This window comes from Chelmon rostratus, chromosome 4 (assembly GCF_017976325.1).
Source record: "Chelmon rostratus isolate fCheRos1 chromosome 4, fCheRos1.pri, whole genome shotgun sequence".
Classification (NCBI taxonomy): domain Eukaryota; kingdom Metazoa; phylum Chordata; class Actinopteri; order Chaetodontiformes; family Chaetodontidae; genus Chelmon; species Chelmon rostratus.
Window position 1 is genome coordinate 2,800,139 of NC_055661.1, and position 25,322 is coordinate 2,825,460.

The following is a 25,322-nucleotide window of genomic DNA, read 5'->3' on the forward strand; positions in this document are numbered from 1 at the left end:
TCTGAACAACCTCTACACCAGTCATTTGTGTGGTCATCAGACATGTTGATCCTGAAGTCATGACAAATGTGATATTTGCTGTTTCATCACAGATTGTTTGACACTTTAAACCATTTTCAACATATTCAAGTCCAAAATTAACACTAAAGTTTTTGATTTGGGTGATTTTTCACTTAATGTTTATCTTACACTAAAAAGTTGGGATGCTGTGTAAAACATAATGAAACAGGATGTGAGAATTTGCTAATTTGCTTTTTGACACATACTCAATTGAAAACAGTACAAAGACAATATATTTAATGTTTGACCTCATCAGCTTCATTGATTTTTGTAAACATCTGCTTATTCTGAATTTGATGCAGCAACATGTTTCAAACTAGTTGGTTCAGGAGCAGCAAAAGACTGGGAACTGTGGAACGCTCCAAAAACATTCCTCCCAAGGTCCCACAACCACCTGTTGTCACATGACCAAAGCTTCCGCTGAGGAAGACCATTAGATGAGGTTGAAAGTTAGGTAAAGGCACGAGTAGTACTGTAAGAGGAACTTGAGTTGAAATTTTCAGGTCAATGTTTGTATTTTTGATTTATTTGTCTGACATTGCTTCATTAATTTTCCTGTTTCCTCTTTCCATTTGCTTGATGCTGCTATTATTATTATTATTATTATTATTATTATTATGAAGTAGGTTATGTCTCATCTATATAACCCTAGTAAGGGGTTAAAAGCCTTGTGTTTTGATGTGGTGTCAGGAAATAGAATATTAATAATGTTAAGCCAATAGCAACCTTTTTTTAGATTCTCTGTTCCGCTTTTACTTTTTTCTTCTTCTTCTTCGGTTTGCTTTCTATGTAATGCCTCGTCTCTTTGTCCACTCTCTTCTGCCTCTTCATTTTTCTCCCTTTCCTGCCCTTTGCTCCCTTTCGCTCGTTCTGTCGCTCCTTCCTGGTCTCTCTCCACGTCTCTTCCTCCTTCCTGACCCCTCTCCGGCTGTAGAGCCAGCTGCTAAGGAGACACAGGTCACCCGCCGCTTCTCTCTTACCTCCTCTCTCACCTCATCTTCCTCCTCCTCCTTCGCCACAAGACGCACAAAAGGTACCTGTATAGCTCTTCTTGCCTCCAGGTTTTGCTATTTCTATATTGTCTCTATTCTGTATCCAAAAGGGAGAAATTGATATGTTTTTCCTTTTTTAGTTTCATGACAGTGCTCTCTGTTCTTATTTATCTGCCTATGCAGAATTATTGTTTTTTAGGGAAACCATTTCATTTCTAATATTAAGTATAAAGAAATATAAAGCACTAACACCACTGTCACTGTGCCCCCGCCAATGGCTTGACTAACTACCAGCAACCTGCAACAGACACAAAAAGAGCTGTGGACTTTCAGCCACAACCCACCTTAGCTTTCCTGCACACGCCTCCCTTTTAGCTCCGAGCATGGACACGTCTTGTCCTGTGCCTTAACATGTTTAGCTAACTAGCTCGTCAGGTCAGCTGTAGCACATTTAAAACTGACCTGCATTGGTCAGTTTGGATGCAAAATGATGTGGTCCCTGTCCTTCAGTGATGCTGCTAATACAATGCTGTGTGCCCGAGGATTGGAAGCTAAAAGCAAGTTTATACATTTAAAAATCAGCTAACATACAGACATTAGGTTACATGTCCAGTAAGGTGTATGCAGTATATCTCAGTAGGATGAATGCTAAGAACTGACACACACATACTGTCTATATTCAAGGTTAATTTGGAGGCAGAAGTACTTTATTTCCATTTAAGCAATGAGAAAACATGTTTAGGTAGGTTTGTCCTTTAGTACATCCATCATTTTTAAACAAAGACTTCACAATTTCATACATCCTGAGGTCAGTCATGACCGAAACACACTCAAATTAAATGTGTATGTGTGTGCATGTGTCGAGTGGGGGCCAAAAAAGCCATTTTCTTATTACCTTCTCCCCATTTGCCGGTCTCTTGAAATTTATGAGATGCATAGAGAAAGTCAAGCCTCTCCTGAGAATGAAAACAATGTTAAAAGGGGGAAAAAAAAGCTGCAAATGAGTAGACATACATATTCTTTTTAAAAAGCGACAATAAGGAAATAAGAATTTTGATAAGCTGACATTTGGAGTGTAGGGTGACATTCAAAGTGGCAGCAGAAGTGCAATTTACTGCAGGAATACAGATGAGAAGTTCATTTTCGACCAGGCAGAGGCAGGGGAGGAATTAAAAACACCAGGAGAGAGCTGCTAAAGTTTCCCTTGAACTATTTCCACTCATTCTGTTCTGCTTTCATTGTATTTCTTTTCTTGAATGCGGTCGAGGGTGTTTCAATGACGCACGCCTGATTCACGCTGCCTGTAAAGAGCTCGGTCGGGAATGTGGCTGTAGCTTTTTAGCCTCTGATTTTAATTCTCGGGCACCTTCTGCATTCTGCCTTCTACACTTGATTGCTACAATAGAAACCCCCCACTGTGCCTGTGCTGTATATATGCTGCATGTCACTCTATACATGTTTGTGTCTTGATTAACTACAGCCTTGGCCCTGGTGTGACTGCCTCTGTTAATCTCAGCGTTATTAATCCCATCCACATACTCAACTGTGGGAAGGATAATTACCTTTCTCTTTAAAATGTGTCTTGTTTTTATAGATTTGGCCATCATTCAACAGCCATAAAAACATCACATTCACATTCAAGTTAATAGGCCTTTACCACTGAAGACATTCTGACATGTCACGGTAGGAAAAGCACAGGTGTAAATAATAAAACGAGTGATGGCTGAATGAATTCAGCTGCTTCAGTTTCAAGGTCTTCATGTTGTTCACGCTGGCTGACTGTCACACTGTCATGGCTTACTGGGACACTCGAATGGAACAGAGCCATCGTTGATGTTATTAGTAACACCTGCGCTATGAGGGCCAGTCAAGAGGTCTGCTGTCAACACAAAAGACATTGCTAAAAAAAGCTACATGGGACAAGAAGCAGTCAGACAATGAGTTTAAGTTCCAAACTTAATACTTAAAAGTGAAAAATAACTACCCAAACTCTCTGTAAACATCCGACACCATTTGACTGATTTACCAGAACTGTGTGTGCACACTTTCCAGATTATTTCAGGTTTCAGTTTCTGCTTTACCTCCAAATCCAGTGGTTTGGATAATTTGGTCAATGTGTTGAATTGTTTACAACCTACCTGTCTGAGTGACTGTGTCTTACCCCCCGGGACTTTGCAGCAGTGTTTGTATCACCCTTGATCTAAGCCCACAATAGATTCATCACTGATATAACAGAGGGTCAAAACTAAAAAAAAGTTAAAATAGAATAACGCCCAAGTTCTACTTAAGCAGAATGATGCTTTGAGCCCCCTTCAGACGTGCACTGCACTCTGCAAATGTTCCAGCATTTTTAAATGACACTCCCACATTTCAATAAGCCCTTGAGTCACTTATTTGTAAAAGTCATAACAGGTAGGACTGAGTAATTTATACATAGCACTGCCTGCACTGCCCAGGTTTGAATTTAATGCTGTCATATTAAAAAAGACACTCTTTTTTTTGTGTGTGCAAGGAAATCAAATCAGTTTAAACCAACAGATACTTATGAGCCAATTTTAACTTGTCGAGGAAATTGTGTTCAACACCATCACACTAGATGAGCCCCAAAAATGTGCTTTGTTTATTTTTGTCCTCACAAATAAGAAGCACAGTTCAACTGCTTACAGTACGAGTATTCAGCAAACGCTTTATTTACAGCGCGTGAGAAGTTATTAACACCCTGTCATTCTTCACTTTGTGTTGGCCTTCTCAGACTTGATGAAGCAGTGAAGGCAGCATGAATTTTAATTCTATCTGGAAAATAATGCACCTGGTGAGAACGGAGCTGCTGAGAGTAGTGAGAATTGGTGGTTCGTCAGTCCTCCAACACTCATGGCGATCATTAATTACAGAGGCGAACAGTCAGTCAACTGCAAAAAGCCGTTTTAAAAAAGAAGTGCGAACGCTCGTTTTTCTTGATATCATTTTCCAGCAGTCACATCTCTTCCTCTGTGTACCGAACGGCAGTCACAGCCTGAGAATTATAGCTCTTTTCATAATGGTCTGAATTCAGTCATAACAAACATTTATGAAAGTGATAACTGTGTCTGAATGACAAGAAGCCTTTACTTTAACAGATGGAAGCTCAGTGTTACACATCTCACTTCTAAAAGGGACTTTGAAATGTTGTCTAAAGGGATTTTTGGGGGTCAAGCTGTATGCAATAAATGTTTGTGTCTAATTTAGCCTCCGGCTGCTTGTTGTTTCCTCTGGCCAGGTCCACTCTCTGCTAGCATAAAGAGCAAGAGACATGAGATAAAGAGCGATCCCACTCCTTTCGGTTATGAAGGTACTTGAACATGCCAAGATATTCATGTGATGTACAGGGCTGAGCATGCCCGGCCTTTTAGCCCGTTTGGTTAATTAAGCATTTTTTATTTTAGTTGTGGTGTGTGTGTATTTGTGCACTTGTTTGTGTGCTTGCTCACTTTCTGTGTTTCCTCTTCTTGCCTGCTGTGTTGATCTGTGCTGTGATTTGTGATGCGATGTTTTAAAATGCATGAGCATTGAAAAGAGTATCAGACACAATCTTTAGTTGTAGTTTTGGTGTACGATGGGTTTATTGGTTTTCAGGCCTGTTGACCACTTGTTTGATTTCTGCATGAGTAGAGTTGCACTGCTCTCCTAGCTAGACAGACTGAATTTCATTTTATCTCTCAGGATCTTCATGTTTTACGTTTTGGTTCTGACTGATGATGTTGAGTGGTGGTCATAATGGACAGGCTTTATACCATATAAAGCATTTGGCCTCCCTGCAGATACTTTGCGTGGCGCTATGGCAGCGGTCAGGAAGCGTCAGAGCATGACTAGCAGCACAGCTACTGCTGCTGGCGGCACCTCAGCTGTCCCTAGATCCACCTCCCAACCAGGTAACTGCAGAGGAGGGCTCATCTCCTACCGTCGTCTGTCTGCTTGATTTCTGGTGGAATTGATTTCAGTTTCGTGTGTTAAGTTGCCGAGAAAATTGAGGTTGGTTGTTTTGGTTAATTATTTGGTTTTGGTCTTTTACTCCATATTGTTAATTTTAGGCATCTGAAACGTTTTCAGATGTGTAACTTCATCTTCTTTCCGCAGCGCATTGGTTTCTACCCTCAGATTAGAATTAACGAAAAACTCAGATGGAAGGCAACCTCTAGCTCCATCACCTGTTACCAGCCGTGCTAATCAAATAGCTCCAAACAGCCTCTGCAGCACAGTCCAAGTGTTCTGCAGCCACATCAGTCCTGCTGATCAACAAGTTCTCATACCTGTATAACAAAAAAGGTCATTTGTCAGTGCTTCCAAAGGGACAAATATCACTGTTACACTCCTGACCAGGACAGAGACGGTTAAAGAAAAGCTGAGGCCCTCATGGTGGAAATAAAGTGTTGACTCTTGGTTGGAGATGGGATGCAAACGGCAGTCTCCAGTGTCATAGTCAGCCGCTATCAAGCAGCCGGTGATTGAAGCACTGAGGGCTTCTGCTTATGCACTAGCACTGTAATGCCTGCATGCAATGCATATATATGCAGTAACACATATATAAAGTGGTCTCTATGTTAGCCTCGCATGCCATCTTGCTACTGACTGCTTGTTTATGTAAATGTAAAGGGGAAGAAGTTGAATAAGGTCGGAGCTCAAACGACTGAAATGCATTCCCAATTTGGTCCAGTGTGTATTGATAAAACAACTGTTAGACCTAATTTAATCTTTATTTCTTCAAAAGCTAGACAAAGTCTGTGGTGCTCTCAACAGTAAGCTACAGTTATTGGTAGTGTGGGAAATACAAACGGGGTGGCCTCACTTGTGTGGATCTTGGTTGGCTCCTCAGACAGTCACTGTCTTCTGCGCCTTTTTTACGCCCACTTGTCTTACATGGAGGCGAGATCAGGAAAAAAAACTAGTTTTGAATTAGTTTGTATGCAGCTGGGATGAAGCCTGTTAGGAAAGAGAATACAAAATAGATTCATTGTCAGGGTCAATTTCATACTGTATAACTCCACTTAAAGTCATATTAAAGGCATAAAAGTAAAAGCTAATTTATAGGATTTTTTGACAATCAAATTTAAAAAGGATTCATTAGGTTTGCTGGCTCTGTGCACCCTCTAATGTCCTTCCACCACTGCAATAACCCATTCACCTATCAGCCCTGGCCTTCTGCCATTACTCTCAATGACCAGAAGAGGTCGCCTTGTTGCAATTATCTTCTGTTGCAAGCAAAGTTTTCCAAGTGTGTGTGTTTCAGCAACCAGCAAATAGCCAGTGATAAATATCTACTACACAACAAGGTAACAACTTAATTTCAACCCACGTAGCAATCATGAGGCTTCAGGGTGGCCAGATGATTTTTTTTTATTTTTAAACTTTGACAGAACTTTTCACTTTTGAATCCTTCCTGCAGGGTTATCTCTGTCATGCATTTAGGATTATTTAGCAGTACTGGAGATTGTTGCATGCTACGTTGTTCTACAGTCATTCTGTGAGCTACAGGTTTAATTATTGCAAGCTTTGATGATGATGAAGACAAATTACTTATTTCCACAGTGACAGTGCTTCTCCATCAATGAAGCACCATCACCTGCCAAGTGGAAGAGTAATATAGCCCATGTTTATGAGTACATTGGTGGTTAATAATGTGTATTGATTGCGCTCAGGCTGGGCCCAGCGCCGTCTCCCTTCCATGGACACAGACGACTTTGAGACGATCCCCTCCAGTGCAGAGGACTCCTCCAACTCTTCAGAAGAGGAAGGCACCAATAAGAATGTAGGTCGCACTCAAGACTGCAGCTCACCAGAAAACCAGAAGAGTTTCACCCAGATATCACTTGGAGCATTACTGGGCCTAATTTAAAGAAAGTTTAAATAATTTTACTCTAAGTTGAAACAAGATAGTACGACTCAACAGTGTCAATCACTAGCCCCAGTGAAAAATGGGCCGACCTGTCCCATTCCAGTCCTGCTGGGTCACATTAGCTATTTGCCATAAATCATCACACTCTACGATCGCTCGCCGTCCCTCGACAGCTCTCCACTCATCCCTCATTTCCTCTCCACTCATCCTTTACTTTCCCCTTTTTTCTGCTAAATCCCCTTCTGAGCCCCTGAAAGAGAACTCCTCTGCTGCGTAATTATTTCCCATGGACATGTGTCTCATTAGCAGCGTGCACTGACGACTTGACATTTAAGAAACGAGGGAGGAGAGACAAAAGACGGGGAGGATTATAGCTGCACAGGTCTGCTGGGTATGACAGCCTTTCCAGATCCATTATAATCTGTGTGATGTACAGTAGAGAGCCACACACACACACACACACACACACACACTGAGCATGCTAGTGGTGCACTCATGCACACACTCTTTCAAGGAATTGACATTTTTGAATCAGGCAATAGATGGCAAATTAAAGAAACAGTGAATAGGCAAGACACCGACTGTGTGTGGTGTCTGGATATAATCAAAACCTCATCCTCATCCACGCTGTACCAAACTATAGTAATGTCAAACCTGTCAAGGGGAAGGCAGTTTGCAGTCAGCCTGTCAAATACGAATCCTTTTGAGTCCCTTGAAGGTGCACTGATCAATATAAAAGTATTGATCAGAACGATACTGTGAATATTAGTCTTACATTAGAGTCTTACAGAGGCTTGAGAACACTGCAGTTCAGAGTGGTAGCCTACCTGGTTTTGTTTAAGTGCAAACACATTGCAATCTTAGTGTGTTGATGTAGGGTGGTGTGTCTTTCTCGAACAAATGACCTGTATGTGGCAGAGTAATGGAAAACATGTAAACCAGGTTTCACATAATCTGCTGCTGAGAACATCTGCCATTTTAACTAGTAGTCAGCTAAGATTGAGGAACTATTTGTTGTAATTGGAGCTGAGTGAAACTGGCTAAATGCTGGGTTTGACAGTCATTTCTTTCTGCAGGGTGACAGCAGTCGTTTCCGGGTGCAGCTGACCTATGAGTCCCATGAAGCACGCGACCTCTCTCTGGAGACGGGCGACCTGGTCCAGTTTCTGGAGGAAGCGGAGAACGGACTCTGGTGAGTTCCAGTTGGCTCCGCTGTAGGACTGTGGGAAGTCCGTCAGTTTGTTCCTGCCCACTCACTGTTTCCCTGCTTTGGTTGCAGCTCCCTCTGACTTATCCGTATATTTGAAATCTGACTAAGTGGGCCCCCATCTGCCAGTTCAAACACGTCCTGCTCCTAAATAAAGTTGTGAGAAAATAAGCCCACCACTTTGAGCAAGCCTCTTACAAGAACGGCAAAAATAAACAGTCTGACATTGCATTATACTTTATTTAGGGCACTGTTGTTGAGCATCTCATTCACTCTTTGTGCCCTCAATAAACTATAATTACCATGCAAGTCCTCTGTTTACATCCTCATTTGTGGAATGTGTTGTTTTTTTTTAGTTTTCCGAAGGAGTTTATATTTCCTGCTCAGCATTCTTTGCAGAAGACTTCTATTGTTGAAGCACATTCTCCATAGCAACAAAAGGATCCTACTTTGCCTATTACAGAGTCTTTTCACTATGTTTTCTGCTTACTTTTAAATTTGGTTTTCGGTCTCTGTACACTCAGCAATTCATTGCTGAAAACTCGGGCTGCTGGTATAGTATCTGCATTGCTGATTCTTATGATTGGTTGTGAATAGCGTTATTTTTACTTGACACCATGATGGCACCAAAGAGTTTGTTATGAAAATGGGCTGAGTGGAGGCAGAGGTCGGTTGTGAGCGGCAGGCAAAAGCAGTATTCAGGTAGCATTACACCAGTGTGATATTGGGAATGACACAACATTATGCCACCTGAAAAGTAGCGGCTATAGCAATGCTTCAGCATGAAAAGTTGGAATAACTGCTATTTCAGACCTGCATTTATAGTGCAGACATGCAGCTGTTTTGATTGATTGTTATTAGATATAATAACTAACTTTTTAATGACGAATGAATACAAAGTATTGCATCATAGTTACACAAATGACAGGTGCAAAATAATTTTTAGTACCAACCACATTTGTTAGATATTAAGAATCAAACCCTGCAGTCTGAAAAAGCAAACTCCATGCATTGTACTGTAGCAGCAATGCAACAGGCTCTGCTTCCTCTAAGTAACCTGCAGGACTGTTCTAACAAAGATGAGAACATTCGAATCAGAGCTGGACACAAGAGAGTATTTTAGCCTTCACTCAGTGATGTTAACTGTTTGGTGCAACAGGGGATCGTGCTGGACAGCGACCCTCATGAAGAGCCTCAGGCAGCTGTTGGAGTGAATTTTCCTATCAACTACTGCAGGGTATAAATCGCTGTGCCAATGAAAAATAATTAATTAACCAGCTGATACATTTTTTTTTAAATATCTTTCAGTAAATTGGCAAGCCATCAATAGTGAACAGAATATACATTTTCCACCACCATGGCAGGTAGATAGATAGATAATGCTTGTTTCAACATGTGTGAGCAGCCTTTCATGCATGGGCATACACGGGGACCCTCGTGGCTGTACATACACAAACTATAACTTAGCTTAATCCTGTGACTGGTCTGAAACAGCTGGCATTGCGGTTGTGCGACTGCATGCATGTTCAGTCTTCCTCGCAGCTCCCCCTTGATGTTTTGAGACTCAAGGCGGCTTACCGGTCATTTGAGGACACTCTGTATCACCTTGCAAAACACTGCGTCCTCATCTATCACTCAGACCAAAACTGTGCTTTGTTGAGCAACTAAAATGCCAGTAGGCGGGTTGTAATTGTAATTGCCGTCATGGGAGGTGGCTGAGATGTTATTCCGAAAGAAAGTACAGGCTGCAAATTTTAAAAGTCATCACCTGCGGAAGCAATCACTTACTCATTGGCATTCATCAACAGCTCTATCAACCACCTGCAGCTGTGTTATGGCCATTTGCTGCTATGGGACAGCTCAATGGGCCATATTGGTGTCAATGTTTCAATAGAAACCTGCTCAAATGACCCTAAAAGCACTGTGCGCTACCTTCCACTCTTTATTCAGACTGCACTAATCATTCAGCCATCAGCTCACTGAATAATAGCATCATTGTGTGTTTTTATTCATGCACCATTTTGTACTAGAGTGATGCAGCAGGCTGTGGCAGCCTCGCCGGCAACGCATTTCTGCGGTAGCAATGCAAGCATAAATCGTGACATTGAGGCTTTGAGCACACAGCAATGTGTTTTCATGATCCTTTGACTGGCGTTCTACAAATGACACAGTTGTGATTGGAGCTGAATGCCTAATTCAAGATGAATGTTCAGAGTCAAGCTATCTGCGCCGAGGACGGTCAGTGTTGCAGGACGATAGTCACTGACACAGAGCTTTCACTCAAAGAACACAGCGTGTGTTTTCCTCGTTAGATGAAATCATGATTCGTAAGGTAACCAAACACATTTGTGTCTGTGTCACATCCATCCAGATGTGGAGGCGATCAAACACTGACGAGCTGCAGTCATTCTGCTCCTCCAGACAAAGTGCTGCTATTTGAAGCATGAATGAACGCTTACAGAGCAAAGAGAAGTAGTGCAGCCTGGGTCTGTTCTTTCTCTCTTTATTCCTGCAGTGGTGTCTTCAGTAATTATGTTTCTCATAGTTCTCACTGATCATCAAGTTTGTCTGTCTTTGTCATTACTGTCTCATGCTGTTTCAAGTAAAAGTCCGACTGATAATGCTAATGAAGGTGAAATCTCTTATCCCCTCCACCGTGGCCCCCCTCCACCGTGGCCCCTGACCAGCCTGTAACTGAACACTGGTCGAGCTGGTTGTGGGAGGTTTAAAGCTCAGCAGGATTTCTTATTTGTGAGGCTCAGCTCAGGGTAAAAATGTCTTTTCCTCAGGGTGTCACACTGGGTTTACATTATATGAAGAGAATAAGTGCAGTCAAAGTAAACTCAGTTTTTTTGTGTGTCTTACAACACCTCTAATCAGGGCTAGAATGTGACATTTTTTCATTTTTTGTTCTTTTTGTTCATATTCTGGTACTATGATTCTTTTAAAGCAGTCTAAATTTAAGTGGTAGTTAGTCCCCTGCACTGCAAGAGATGGACTTTATCCTCTGCTTCATTAATATATCCCCTCCTCTCCCACCTCATTTTGCTACCTACAATAGGTGTGATAAGCAGGCTATCATATCATGCTATAGATGACAGTTTTGAACTATTTGTCAGCACACTTAGTGATTGCACTTTAGAGGTAGATTAAATGAGCAGTTGAAGCTAAGGCAGAGAAAAACAGGGAGGATGGTAGAAGCAGCATTTGCATGATCCAGCGTAGAAATTCCAATAGGTCTGTGTGTCACTGAGCACAAATGAGTTCAAGCAAGGAAAAGCAGTCTTATACATATAACACATTTCATTACAAGTGGCGGCGAGCTCGCTGTGCTTTGCATTTAAATGTACTGAGCTTTAAGTAACTTGCAGAAGAACAGAATAAATAAATACATGAAATGCAACAAAAGAATAGCAATAAGAAACACCTACCAAATGGAGTAAATGTTTATTCAATTTGTACCCACTGTACTAATGAGGTACCATGTTCCAGGAACGCAGGAGATTCAGAGACTGATGCAAATGGAGTTTGAGCAGAGAAGAGGGCTGGATTCAGGGTTGAAAAAGGAACATGAGGACTGCACTGACATGACAATGCGGAGATTAATGAACTTCATTATATACAAGTGTTTCTAGTATTTTTTCACCTCTAACGCTGCATGTATAGAGTATGAAGGAGCAGAATTATCAGAAACACCACAGCACTCCAAGATGACCACTTGATCACATCTGACTGCAGCCAAAAAGGATGTAGACTCTTGATGAAATAAAATTTTTGTTCCCAGACGTCCTCTGGAAAGTTCTTTATGGTGGATCATCTTCTTTATGTATCTTTTGTTTGGCCATCAAGCTACATCTGTGGAAAGGTTTTTTCAGTCCAAACCTGTGTGCGCCTGTACCTGGGTGCTGGGTGCTGGGTATTCATGGTTAGTACCAAAAAAAGTACCAACCATGAATGTGTTTTCATCACCAAGTACCATATGTTGGTGAAAAATGTCTGGTCTCATTCAGAACCGTGTTCACTTATTCTTTAATCAGAAGTTAAATCAAAATTTTGCCAAATTTAGGCAATTTTATTTTGGCATGGTTCTTTTGCAGCTGCTTGTATTTAGACACAACAAACACTTTGGGAAATCAATCAAATCAAATTTGGGAAGTCAAGCTTTTTCTGCTCATTGAAAAAAAAAATATGAGCATGTAGAAAATAGAACCATGTATGTATGAACTAAAAGCAATTCCCAACCCTGGAACAACCGAACACCTTACAAAATCCATACATAGCAGTGATGACAGACTGCCAACCTGCCCACAGTGTACCCTGCCTCTAGTCTAACACACGGCAGGCTCCAGCCTCCCTCGACCCTGAAGCGTGTAAATGGATATAGAAAATGGATGGATGGACCTTATAATATGCAGCGCAATACAACAGCATCATGAATTTCAGCCCCAGATATTGAGTTGAATCCATCCTCTCTGACAGAGCACGGAGAAAAATCGAACATTAGCCTTCAGACAGGCAGCGTTTGATGCAGAGCTGTTATGTTGGATTGTGTTAGATTGTATCAGCGTTGATGATATTATGTAGTTTTGCATAAGGACGGCCTTTTTTTCCACACACTGGCTGCTATCCGTTATCATTACCCATGCCATGGCTTCCCTGGTCTTGAGATTGGTCCTCATTAATCAACCAAGCCCAAGAAAGGAAATGAGAGTAGCAACAGCTGCTCCTCTGCTGCCCTGTTCTCTCTCTACAAGGATTAAAGGCTCAGTGTGGCTTGTTTGGAATTAAAATTTCATTCACTGTAACATTACCCTGATGAACCAGTGGAAGATACAACAACAGCAAAACGTGATGCTAATGGTCTTTTGCCAAATCAACGGTGAAAACACACTGGCTTCAGATGAAGCCCACCACCACCACACCACCACCATCTATCCTTTCAGAGGCTGCTGGCTTTCTGGAGACACAGCCAGAGGAATCAGCCGCTAAAAGAGTGTTTTGGTCTCATGCAAGCTCTCTGCATTTGGAAGTGACTAATACTCTGTTAGATAAAAGCTCGACTTGCTTTGAGTACGCTCATTTTTCATCAGCTCATGCATATTTCAGCCTTTAAAACCGTCTCCTGTCGTCTGCAGCTATGGGCTTTGCTGCTAAAAGGTCTCACTCACTCTCACTTGTCTCTCCTCCTCACTTGAGGAAAATGAAGAATTCATAAGTCCTCCCTTTTTTTCTTTAGTTTTTTTTTGGTGAATCAAAGTTAATGTGCAGCTGCAGAATTTCACAGAATGCGACTGCTGTGTGGGTCGTACACACCATCCTGTATGCATGTGCATGTGTGTTCATGTTGGTGTATGTCTGCGTGGATTTAGGTGCATGCTTTTTGTGTGTATAGATCGACTTCTGGGACAACTGTGTGTGTGTGTGTGCACTACTAATAGCCACTTTTTCCAACACAAACGGAAATATGCTTGCTAATGTAGCCCTCCCACCAGCGTGTTGCACCTTTCCAGATTTAGGCTTTCATTTCACACCCACAACACACACAGCATCCCTGTCCCAGCAGCCCCCTGTGGGCTTGCTGTTGGCAGTGTGTGGTATATTTGTATAAGGGCTGAGAGCACATTAGCACATCCGACCACATCCTGTCAACACTAAGTCACAGCATGATCAGAATAAAGAGGGAATTACTTCACTCTGATGTATGATGCCAGAGGCTTGCAGCAACTTCCTACATCCTCAAAGTCAACTTTTCAGAAGGTAGAGGCGCGCTGGTGGCTCAGCTGGAAAAAGGCAGATTACAGTTATGATTTAGGAATCACGGCCGATCACGGAGTTGGACAGAGCCCAATCCAATCTGGGCCGTTACTGTTAATGTTAGGAGATAAAATTATACCAGAATTATGTTTAAATCCAGTGTCTCTGTTTTGTGTAAATGCAGGGGGTATTGTGACCTTTACATAGAGAGGCCGAGAGGGACCCTAACATTCCCCAATAATCTTTACCAGTACTTTTAGCTGCCAGTACACCACATTTTAGCATGTCTAATTGCCTTTTTCTTCTAAATTCCACCATAAATGAGTGTAAAATGAATCAGAATGTTAAGATTTTCGGTACAGCCATGATCTTTTTGCAGGATTTCGGCACTTGCCTGGTGATTTGACTCTTTATATACTGCGCGTGACATAAAGCGGTTTAACTCTTCGCCTTGCTGCAGTGATGTATAGGTTTGCTCCAGGATGCTGTGACATCACTGCTGGGTGTGGTTACAGGTGTATCAGACTCAGACCATATATCTGTCATACTGGGCTTAAAGCCACAAATCCATCTTAGGTCTCTTTTCACATGTTTTTATCCAGATCGTATGCAAATATCCTCCAATATATTTTCAAAGGTGAGGGCATCTGCTCAAATGCTTCATCAGCTACCGTTCAAGAGACATACAATGAGTTGTTTTGATTCCAGGTTTGTGGAACTTACCCCTCCCTCATACTCCACGTCTCCATCTCTGATTGTGTGTGTGGTTTGGAACCAGGCTCTGCGAAAGCAATTATGCTGCTCAATAAGACGTTGCCCGGCGCCAAGCTGACAAATCACTCACATTAAGCCTCAATTAAAACTGTCTAAAGCAGTCACAAATACATTTCCCTTTCTTGTTTCAGGAAAACAACAGTCTCCCGGTGCACCAGTGTTCACTCTGTCGCACTCCCCGGGAAGAAATGGATTGTCTGTTTCATGTTGTGATGTTAGTCAGTCACGTCAGAGCTTCTTCCTCTCGGTCAGGCCGCTCTGTTTCTAGAGAGCAGTCACATCAAGGCAGACACTATGGAAGCTGCCTGTCTGTTGTGGTTCTTCAGTATTCATTTAGACTTCACAAGAACATCAAATCTAATCTGTTGAGTTCTGTCCTCTGACCCACCTTTTAAGTCACGGCACCCAGACAGGTGTGTGGAGGTCAAGAGACAAATCTTTCACAGATGTATTCACTAATGTTGTAGCTGTCGTGTCACATAATATCCATAGATGCACGTATAATGATGTCACTTAGGCTACAAAAATGGCTTTCATTTACAGAAACCGAAGCAAAAAGAGTGGCCTGTGGTAAAAATGACTGGAGGTCTGGACCTCGGGGATCTCAGCGGTTGGCAGGGATCAGGCTGATGTTAGTACATTTATTGTGCCCCATCGTTGCCCTTTTCAGTTCAGCTTGAACCTGTGGCAGCAGCCTGTTGCTGGCACATGGTTGCGTTTGCATCTACACAAAAATAGAACTTAGCATTTGTGTAAGTTCAGCTGAGCGTTACTTTGGTGCCATGGTGAAATGTCTATTGTCATCCTTGATTCTATATTAGTGATAGTAAATCCTCTGTGTTGTTTCATACTTGCTGTTCTAAAATGTCAAATCTAATAAAAATGGGGAAGGAGAAAAGCTTTTTTCAAACCCATTTTCAAGCCTACTAAGCTACTTAAAGGTTTGTGAGAATTTGCCATTGTTTATTACATATTCTGTTATTGAATTATTCTGTAATGTTTTTATTCAGTTAGTTATGTTATCTGGTATCTTTGATCCAGAACTTCCTTCATCATGAAGTTATTGTAACAGCTACTGTTACATTGCAGTTCCTCTCTAGGAAATAAGGAAGCTATTGGACACGTAAAATAAATTGTCACTGTATTTCCTTTCCTTCCTTGAGCGAGTGAAGACCGTCCCCTGCCCTGTGTTTCATGTTCTAGGCTAGTCAAGAACCTTTTAACAGAGGAGACAGGGCTGGTCCCGTCCAGCATACTGCAAACAGCATCTGAAGGAGGTCACTCATTAAGTAACAACACTGCCACTTCTGACTAACCACTAGCAGCCTCGCTGTAACACACTCACTCACCACCCACCGCTCCTCCCTCCCTTCCTTTACTCCGCCTTCTTCAGTTTCTCCCTCACTCTCTCACATGGCAGTTGGGCCAGGAGGGATTGGGTGGGCCTGGAGGGATTGGGTGGGCCTGGGCGGGCCGCTGCTGGGAGAGGGAGAGTCTGTTGCATAGTGTTTAGGTTGGATGGAAGGATGGAGCGGATGGAGATGGAGCTTTGGCTTGTTGAGTTGAATAATCAGAGCATGATGTCACTGATTGCAGCACATTGCTTGTGCTCCACTTTTACCATGTCTCTCTCTCTCTCTCTCTCTCTCTCTCTCTGTCTCTCTCTCTCTCTCTCCCTCTCTGTCTCTCTCTCTGTCAGTTTTGAGGCCAAGGTTTTTTAGTAATAGTAGCACAACATTGTTCATGACAAGTGAATTTGGATTCTGGGCCCATTTTTTATTAATTTGGCCAGTTTGGCAGAGTTTTCTATTTACAACTCTGCTTTGCACCTCCTACTGTTTTTTCTCCATAGTAAAGGTATTTACATAGTATTAACATAATCATTAGAGCCATCAGCTATGCCATACTGAGATTCCTCAGAACCAAAGTTGTGGCCATAACAGAAACCTAGTATGGTAGAACAATACCGTACACCATGTTCTAGCTTGAACATGCTCCATTCCCATTAAAAAAAGTGCATTCAAACACAGACACACACCCCTGCTCCACTGCCTCCACCTCCCTGGCCAAGCAGTTATGCATGTTATATGAGAGTTACCGTAATTACCAGCTTCTGACTGCGAGCAATCGTTCACATCAACATCCAAGTCGTGAATACCACAGATTCTTCTGAAAGGTACAATATATCCAACTTGATCAAATGACCAACTCTGCAATAATAAAACCACGTGCAGATGTCTAATGATGCAAGTTGTAATCTTTCCAGTCTGTACCATGCATCCTATATGACGTGCAGACAGCATTGTCACAGCCCCCCTGGCTGTCCACACCAAATGTATGTTAGCTGGGTCAGTACGTATAACCCATCTGGTGCTCAGTCAAAATTCACAATAGTTGTAACAGTGTAAACTACAACTACTAGTAGTAGTTTTTCTAGTCGTAGCAGTAGCAATAGTAGAACATGCTGCTGCCACTTGTTTTTTGGCAGCTATCAATGCAATAAAGTGAAGACTGGAACTGAAGTCAGTTGTATAATAAAGTCACTATACGTTTTTTTATTTACTCACAAAATAGGATTTCGAGTCCTAATCATTAGCCTTTGAATGATCCAGGAGAGCATGTGTTTCTGTGTTGAGCAACAGTGACAATATCACTGAAAAGCAGCTTTAAAACAGGAATTTAGGGTTGTGGAAAAATACTCACACACACACACACACACACACACACACACACCTTCTATGTCAGTCTGACGCTCACATAAAGTCTGAACACAGAGTGTTTCTGTCACAATACTCTGTTGATAAGTTCATGTTTCAGTCAGGACAGCCACTCCTGGGCTCTTTGCTCTCTCTCTCTCTCTGTTCTCCTGCTTCAATGTCCCCTCTGTCCTCCATCCATCTCTCGTCCATCTCCTCCCTCTCATGCCGACTTGAAGGCTGGCCCTCGAAGTGTTTGTCATGGCCTTGCTTGTTTTGTTACGGAGCTCTGTCCGCCCTTCTTCAGAACAGCCATCCCTTCCTTCTCCTCGCTTGCCCTCCTCACTTTCTCCTCACTTTCTGAGGGTTTTTTCATGCTTAAGGAGGACAGAACTCTGCGCTCTAGCAGTTGACCTTCAGTATTTTGGTTAAGTGGGGCCCATTTACAAAAAGGCCTCCTCACCTGTCTGCGTTGATTGCCCATGTCTGCCTTCCCTATAATTCTTTAAGCACTCTACTGGCTGATATTGTTGCAAATATTGAACGGCTCACTATTATGTCTCCTTGTTTTACACTCCTCTTAAAGCTGCATTGTGTGGTATGTTATGTTTTATGGCACTGCAGTCCAGGCTGTGCATCCCTCCTCTTAAACACTGTGTTTGAATGCCACAGTTTGTCCCCATGCTTGTTTTCTATATTATAGAGTAAGATACCGAATTGTATTTAAATTTGAGTGTGACTTGAATCTTTTTTGTTTTTCCAGATATCTTCAGTGATCTGTGCACAGCAGCGCTCTCCGACTCGGACGAAAATGAAGCCAGCACATGGGGAGATGTGTCTCAGGACAGCAAATAAACATGGCTTACTATTGTAGTTCATTAAGTTGGGCTTCAAGCATTTTTGTTGGATCACGAACATGACTGATAACTCTAGTGTTTTTTCAACTGTAACTTCCTAAGCTGGACTTTCAATATCAATGACTATTTGTTTTCTACCCGTAGTTCTTCATGTTCTACTACAAATATGGCCTGCTATTGTTTTTCAACTGTACTTTTTCATGTCCGACTCTTTGAGGCTTCTCAGTGAAGCCTCCGGGAAAAGCTGGAATCTTAACTTGCCTGAATGCCACAGTGGGAAAGCCATATAAGACTTTTCATTCAAGGAAGTGCCAGCTGTCGTCTGTGGAACGCCGAAGACAGAACAGATATGGACACTGAACTTTGCATCCAAAGTTGGATGAATTCAAATTACATTCTGTAGAAAATGCAATTCCTGAGTGGCTGGGCTGGATACCTGAAAACTCAAATCCCATTTCTGACGTGGATCACCTTAGGGAAGAGTGATGAATTCCATGTGCTGGTTGTGAACAGGCCTTGGCAAGGTGCCCTGTTTTGCTGCTACGCTGCGCTGAAGCAAAACTCTTTCAGAGCAGGTTCCACCTCTGCTGGCCTGCTTCTGCTGCTTCAAACTTTTCAGGTTCAGGGTGCAGACACTTCACAGTGGCTGCAGTCGCCAGAAGAACCTAGAAGTTGTCTTGCTTGCCTTTCGTCATCCTGGTAGAGCATCCACATAATGTTACATCAGATATGTTATCCCAGTGTGCCCGTTCTCACACCTTGTAGACTGGCAAATCATCTGTCAAAATGCTCTAAGAGATATTACATATTTGATTATAAGATATAACCCAGTCGTCCTTCTCTACGCTGAAGGAGAAAAAAAACCTTTTTAAATTATGCAGACAAAATGTTTTGTTTTGGACAGAAACTGCTATTTGTATCATTGTCCCCTCGTGCTTTATCAATGAAGTAATTGTCTCAATGATGTCTTTTTGCATAGACATCATGCTTGAGGAGGTTAACATTTAGTGGTCAAACACAACAGCTTTTTCGGGGGGAGGGATTGGGGGTGTAAAATGTATTTATTGGTGGTGCAGTCTTAAAAAAACATAGTTTGCTACGTCAGGAGTGAAACAGATAAGAGAATCTGATTCTAAAAGAATTTCTTTTATCAGCTAATGACAGCTAAATTACTTTCCAGCAGAAAATGCATGTGAGACATAAATCAATCATAATGTGTTTTCCAGTGTATTTGTTTTACATGCACAGTGAATAGCAGACAGAAGAAGCCAAATGGCTTTTGATGGAAATTAAGCATTGCTGCAGCACATCTCTTCTTTAGATGAATGGGGTGGTGATGTAAAGGGAACAGATTTATCTCTGTGACATGTTATGCTACTTGGACTCATCTCTACATAATGGGATTTTCACTAGCAAGCTTCTTTAGAACATTTCACACTTTTTTTTTTTTTTTTTTTTGCTGAAAGCCAGCTGCTATCTATAGAAAGAACATATTCAAGCATTGTGTTAATGACTTGTGTGCATGTAAACACTTCATCAACAGCAATCAGAAACCCAGATATGAGTTTGCAAGGATGCTGAGGGATGCGTAGACTTTATAGCATCGTACAAAGAGTACACTCACTTTCAATGGATGATATTCAGAGTAGTGTACGGATTCATGCACACAGATCCCTTCATGTCCTGCTGATTTATCGCCACATCCGTATAGTGGCTCATGGCTCGCAGCGGTCAGACACATGCTCGATCAGAGACCAGACTGATTGTATTCTAACCTTGAAATTCCTTTAAGGGTCTGAGCGCCGGGCCGTTTTGCTGAATCCAAGCAATAGTTCAGCTTTGCAACAGCGTTATCAGATTCATGAGACTCTTTTGAAGACCATGTTAAAAGTGCTTACGCAGCGTTTTTGTTACTGAGATATTAACATTTGTTAGCAATTTGTGAGGGTCACCACCATAAGCCAGGTAGGCTGAAAAGCATTTCTTTGACAGATCGCACTCATGTCTTTTTTTTTCTAAGGTAAACTACGGTATGTTGTGGGAAAAGTCAGGGAACTGTTCGGCTATTTGCTGCAAGTTATTTTTCAGGGAAATGCTTCTTTAGCAAGCAGCACCCGGGCTGTTTCTTAGCATCAGCTGTATAGGTTTCAGTGTACACTCAACGTTCATTCATGGAGAGGGCCGAGATGACGTCTTAGTTAATGTAAATAACCATCAGTGTTAGCCTATTACTGCATATTCTGTGGGGTAAACATCCATTTTCTGTATGACTGCTGTATCGTTGTACACCATTCTCCCTCAGAGTTTTTTCAGCATCACATTGCATTTCTACTGATAGATTCAATTATATGATCTATTCACTGAGAATTCTGAAACAGCACGACTGTATTTACATAGATGCATAGATGGCATGTCATGTCCCAAGAAGGACGCCAACATTTCTTACTTGTGACAGTTTGGATGACGACTCCTTTGATTTACATTTACCTGTAACTTATTAGAAATGGAGAGAAGAAACCAGAAGGATATCAAAAGGCTAAATATTGACCTGATGACTGAATACATATCAGAATGTAAGAATTGGTTTCTCTTTTAGAAAGCTACAGTAAGTAACTGGGATCAGTCTTTGGAAGTCAGGGTTTAAGAACCCTGATCTTGAATATCAATTAAAAAATTGATAATGTTGGAGGATGCATGGGCGGACACGTAGATGAGTGGGTGGGTGAATGGGCTGACGCATGGATGGATGATTAGTTGTATAAATAGACTGGTGAATGGTGGATGTGTGGATGATGGATGGATGGATGACCCATAGGACGAAAGGTCACTATAATGATGGATGGATGGATGAAGCATTGATGGGCAGGTGCAGCAGATGGATGGATTGACTGACAGATAGATATTCTGATACTGTAACTTGGTTAAGATCTGTAACAGAACGCCAGACTCTATTAAAGATCAGATTCATTCCTATTATTCTGATTGTAAATTGATACACTCCTCTTGAACATGCTGTATATTTTGTTTACCCTATGTTAAATGAAAAATATTGTATCTTTGTAAAGGAAATATTTATATTGTATTGCATCCTGCTGCAATTTAATTGCCATTTAACTATATCATAGAATGTATCAAGTCTGTATATTGTACAATCTGTCATTGTAATGTACATATTGGTTCATTGTGATAATATGCATTTACAATATGGATTTTGTCACCTTGTTTTTTTTTTTTGTTCTTTTAAACTAAGCCCATTATACCACACAAACATGCATGCAAACAGATCTGATACATATACTAGGTGCTAGATTTCAAATGCAGACCACACTTAGGCCATGTTGCTTCCTGTTGAAGAAGGAATGTTCCCACCAGAGTAAGAAGACTTTGATATCTTAACCAGGTGAGCTAAAAGGATGAAACAATGCAGTAACCATACAGGATTTCTGTACAGGAAAAACATTTTGGAGGTTTGTGACAGCTTTCATCGTTTGCCTTTTCAGTATCTCAAAACGTTTTTTCTCTGTTTGCACTGAAGGAACAGCACCCTCCTACTGCTATGCAGTAATCTAATACATTTCCTACCAAATTTAACCGCTGTTGTGAATTTAGCGAGAACAGAAGCTATTAGTCTTCTCACTGATGGTACTGGGTTTATATAGACCCCATCAGTTAAGTTAGGGGTGAATTTTTTTCATATCTTTTTGTGCAATTAATGAACTGAAGCTCTTGCATTATTAAGTAATGCACAAATTCATAATTTAAAGAACAAACAGAACATTAACAATCTGTCATCCCATTAAATGTATTTAAGGGACCTTAAAGATAACAAGTTGTGTATCTCAGGCCAAAATCTGTGTTAAACCCAGGTGGTTCAATTAGACTTGATTAGATACATTATTCAAAATCTTTCACTCTTTTTGCGCTGCATTAAAATGGTAGGTGTGCACTGAACTGCTGCAGTAATGGAGCAACTATATAGAGTGCTGAGAGGACGTGGGCAAATGGAATGAAAGCAATAAGCGAACAATATTAAAATAAAACTAATATTTCTTTCACATTGGGTTTCATTTCCGTTGGTCTGATGACCAGTTTATCTATTGGTAATTGCAACATTGTGCACAGCGAAGTGATTTCTGAGATCTGGTAACATCACTCCGATGATGTCTGAGGGGACAAGAAACATGCAGTCACATGTTTTCAGGGTAGCCAGACTTACTTGGAAACAGAACAACAGTGAACAGTAAAATAATTACCCAAACTTTTTCAGTCTGGTACTCAGGTGAGCACCAGCAGACGGTGTTTGGTATTCACCCCATGCATAGTGTGGTCTTAATAAATACAATCTTCCTGAATGTCTCCTCAGTGTCTCCCTCATTTCAGCTTCCTGCACGATAGACAGTGAAGATGCACGTCCCATGTCCCCAACAGCTGGCTTTGGGTCAGATGTGGTTTTATTAAGTTGAGATGTGAGAATCCCTCTCACATGCTGCACTCCTAAATACAGTGTGAGAGACAATTGAAGTTGGAGCAACAGTCTTGATTGTTTGTAATCACTATTTGGACCAAGTCATACACAGAGAACGCTGTCAAGTGTTTTCCTGCTTGCTTTAAGGGCGTCCTGTCTGTCACAGTGGAGTCAGGTTGCAGGGTGGCTCCTGTGACGTCCTGTGATCCATCAAAGAGCAGCACCCAAAACTCAGCAGACTGCAACTCCCCACTGATGAGTGAATAATATGCACCTCGACATTCAGTCTGAGCTCTTCAATAAAGCTAAATCCTCAGCCTAGGAAGGCACAGGACGTGTTTAGCCTTATGAAATACAGGGAGAAAAACATTACACACAGCTGGCTGTTGGTCTTCGTTCAACTTATTTCCCCATTCAGAAAGTGGGAGACTGGACTTTTCAGCTCGACTAGCTTGTTTGTTAGCAATAGCTTGTGCCAGATTTTGTTCATGTTTATCAAATAAAGGATGACTGAAATTCTCTTGTCAGCTAAATGCAGACGTGAACGGCACATCTTGCACCACATTTCGGAGCGCTCATCGGCAGCTTCAAGGCACGGCACATCTTGGAGAGACTTTTCACAGAAAGGCTTTTCTCCTACTCGGGTTTGTTTTGATGCTGCTGGGTTTGTTTCCTCACAGTAGGTTAATTTATTGGTCAAATGTGTTGATAAGAAAAGTGTGTAGATGAGAAATGTGTATTAATGACCAATGACAGGCGCTGTCTTCTTCTTCTGTTGAGCTGTATGGAGGTTGCCATCCTCAAGTGTTGCATTACCGCCATCTCCTGGAATGTAGCAGCTTCACAGTGCAAGCTACAGTATTTACACTGTGCCCCAAAGTGATCCCATTCATAACATTGTCAATTTTTTAACCCAGACCTAATTCAGTTATTGTATGGTTCACAAGGGCACATTTTGAAACAACTGGACATTATGCATTTCTGATCTTTGTCACCCATGCATACCACACATGACTTGTTATAACATCCGTCACACTTTACAGGCGACTTCCTGCTTCAGCCCTGGCCAGTGTACTGTATTTTAAACTCACACTTTTTCCTGTGCAGTTAGGGATTATTGGTAACAATCGGATGTGTTCTAATTTTTGGATTTAGCAAATCTGATAAAACTGCCGGCTGGTTTACAACCTTTGTTGAGCACATTTTTAATGCTGTGTCCTAGATCCTAAAGTTACTTTGATGAGTACAGTGTTATTATAACTGATAGAACCAATGACTGCATCTACAAAATGAAACCTGAGGTGGAATAAATGCAAAGTCAAGAAGAATTCAAGAGTATTGTCACAGGGTGTGTGTGTGACTGAACCTTTTTCTATTTTGTTTTGCATAAGTCTGTACACTTCCCCTTTCCCCTGGGTGTACATCTTAATTCCTGATGTGGAACACCTGTGGCATTAGGAGAGCACGCCTGCTGCTTGCACTTTGGGTTTTTTTTTCCCTCTGAAAGGGGGCGGGGCAATTAAACACAGGTGCGCAGAGAGGAACAAGCGGAGAGGACTGGGGTGAGCCTAAGATGCTGGAAGTGGACAATAGCGAGAGGGCGAGAAGGTGAAGCAGCAGCAGGAGTGGTAACGGAGGGGCTGACGACACACGGCCCTGTGAGGAAGATGAGGGGGTGCGAAAAAGAGAGAGGCACGGAGACGAGGCGCACTGAGACACGTGAAGCATGGTTCACCTCTCCTGTCAGTTAAGCACCTCTCCTTAAATTTCCCTGATTCTAAAGGTCATCTGCTCAGAAGACAAGACTACATTTTAGAACTGTTTTATTCCGCCAGAATTACTGGCCTTTTATTCTGTGTGTTTTTGTTTTTTAAATTAAAGTTTTGCCTTGTTTTATTTTGCTGTGTTTCATTATGACTCAATGACCAGTGCATGGACTTCTTGCCCTCTTATTAAGTAGTCTGCAACACTTGAAGCTGCTGAACAAACCAAACTCAACCTTTGGTGGGACTTCTTGTTCACAGGCTGTACACCGACCACCCCCTGGGCTTCGCCTCTCCAGGGACCCTGGGAAGAGGACTCCCAAGAGGACAGTGGTGTTGCTGCAGGGAAGGGAGACTTTTAGTTGAGGCCCTGTTTTAACTTGTGTTTCTATCAAGTGGCTGGCTTTTAATACATTTTGTCTTGTTGTTCACCTTACCTTGTCTTACTGCTGTTTTGAACAGAGTGCTCCCTCTCAGAGCAGAGTTGATTTAAAAGTCAGGGTCTACCCCGTGACAGTACAAGTTACTACCAGACTCTGTACATCCTCATGATAAGGCAGCACAATTTAAAGACCACTTCTAAAAATCTGTATCATGGATTTTCAAATCTGGGACAGATTGTGCCTGCTCGAAAACTGTTATTTGTGAGGAAAATATCGTCTGTGGTCATTCTCGAACACATCCATTTCCTTGCAGATCCATCCAAAACCAAAAAGTTTAGGAAATGCTGCTAAAATGATTAGCATGACAACTGCGAACTCACCTTTCTTCATCTTTCTTTCGGTTTATTGGCATTCAAAGGGAAAGCTTTTCAAGTCATCAAGGGTGCACTCATACAACAATTTCTTTACAACTTCCTTCTCTTTTCCTGTGCGTCTGTTGTCA

At 41.8% G+C, this 25,322-nt stretch overlaps 1 protein-coding gene across 2 annotated transcripts in view; it reads left to right on the forward strand.

Moving 5' to 3' along the window:
- The window catches only part of mcf2l2 (MCF.2 cell line derived transforming sequence-like 2), a 98,363-nt gene extending 75,848 nt beyond the window's left edge, over window positions 1-22,515 (forward strand). The window contains exons 29-35 of one of the 2 annotated variants that reach the window (XM_041934570.1): window positions 995-1,093; window positions 4,309-4,380; window positions 4,850-4,960; window positions 6,725-6,834; window positions 7,998-8,113; window positions 15,860-15,933; window positions 18,116-22,515. In XM_041934570.1, the coding sequence (XP_041790504.1) occupies window positions 995-1,093; window positions 4,309-4,380; window positions 4,850-4,960; window positions 6,725-6,834; window positions 7,998-8,113; window positions 15,860-15,933; window positions 18,116-18,207 (674 nt within the window). In that variant the 3' untranslated portion in view covers window positions 18,208-22,515. The remainder of the gene's footprint in view (window positions 1-994; window positions 1,094-4,308; window positions 4,381-4,849; window positions 4,961-6,724; window positions 6,835-7,997; window positions 8,114-15,859; window positions 15,934-18,115) is intronic. The other variant, XM_041934569.1, reaches the window with a different exon arrangement.
- The last annotated feature ends 2,807 nt before the right edge of the window (window positions 22,516-25,322 follow it).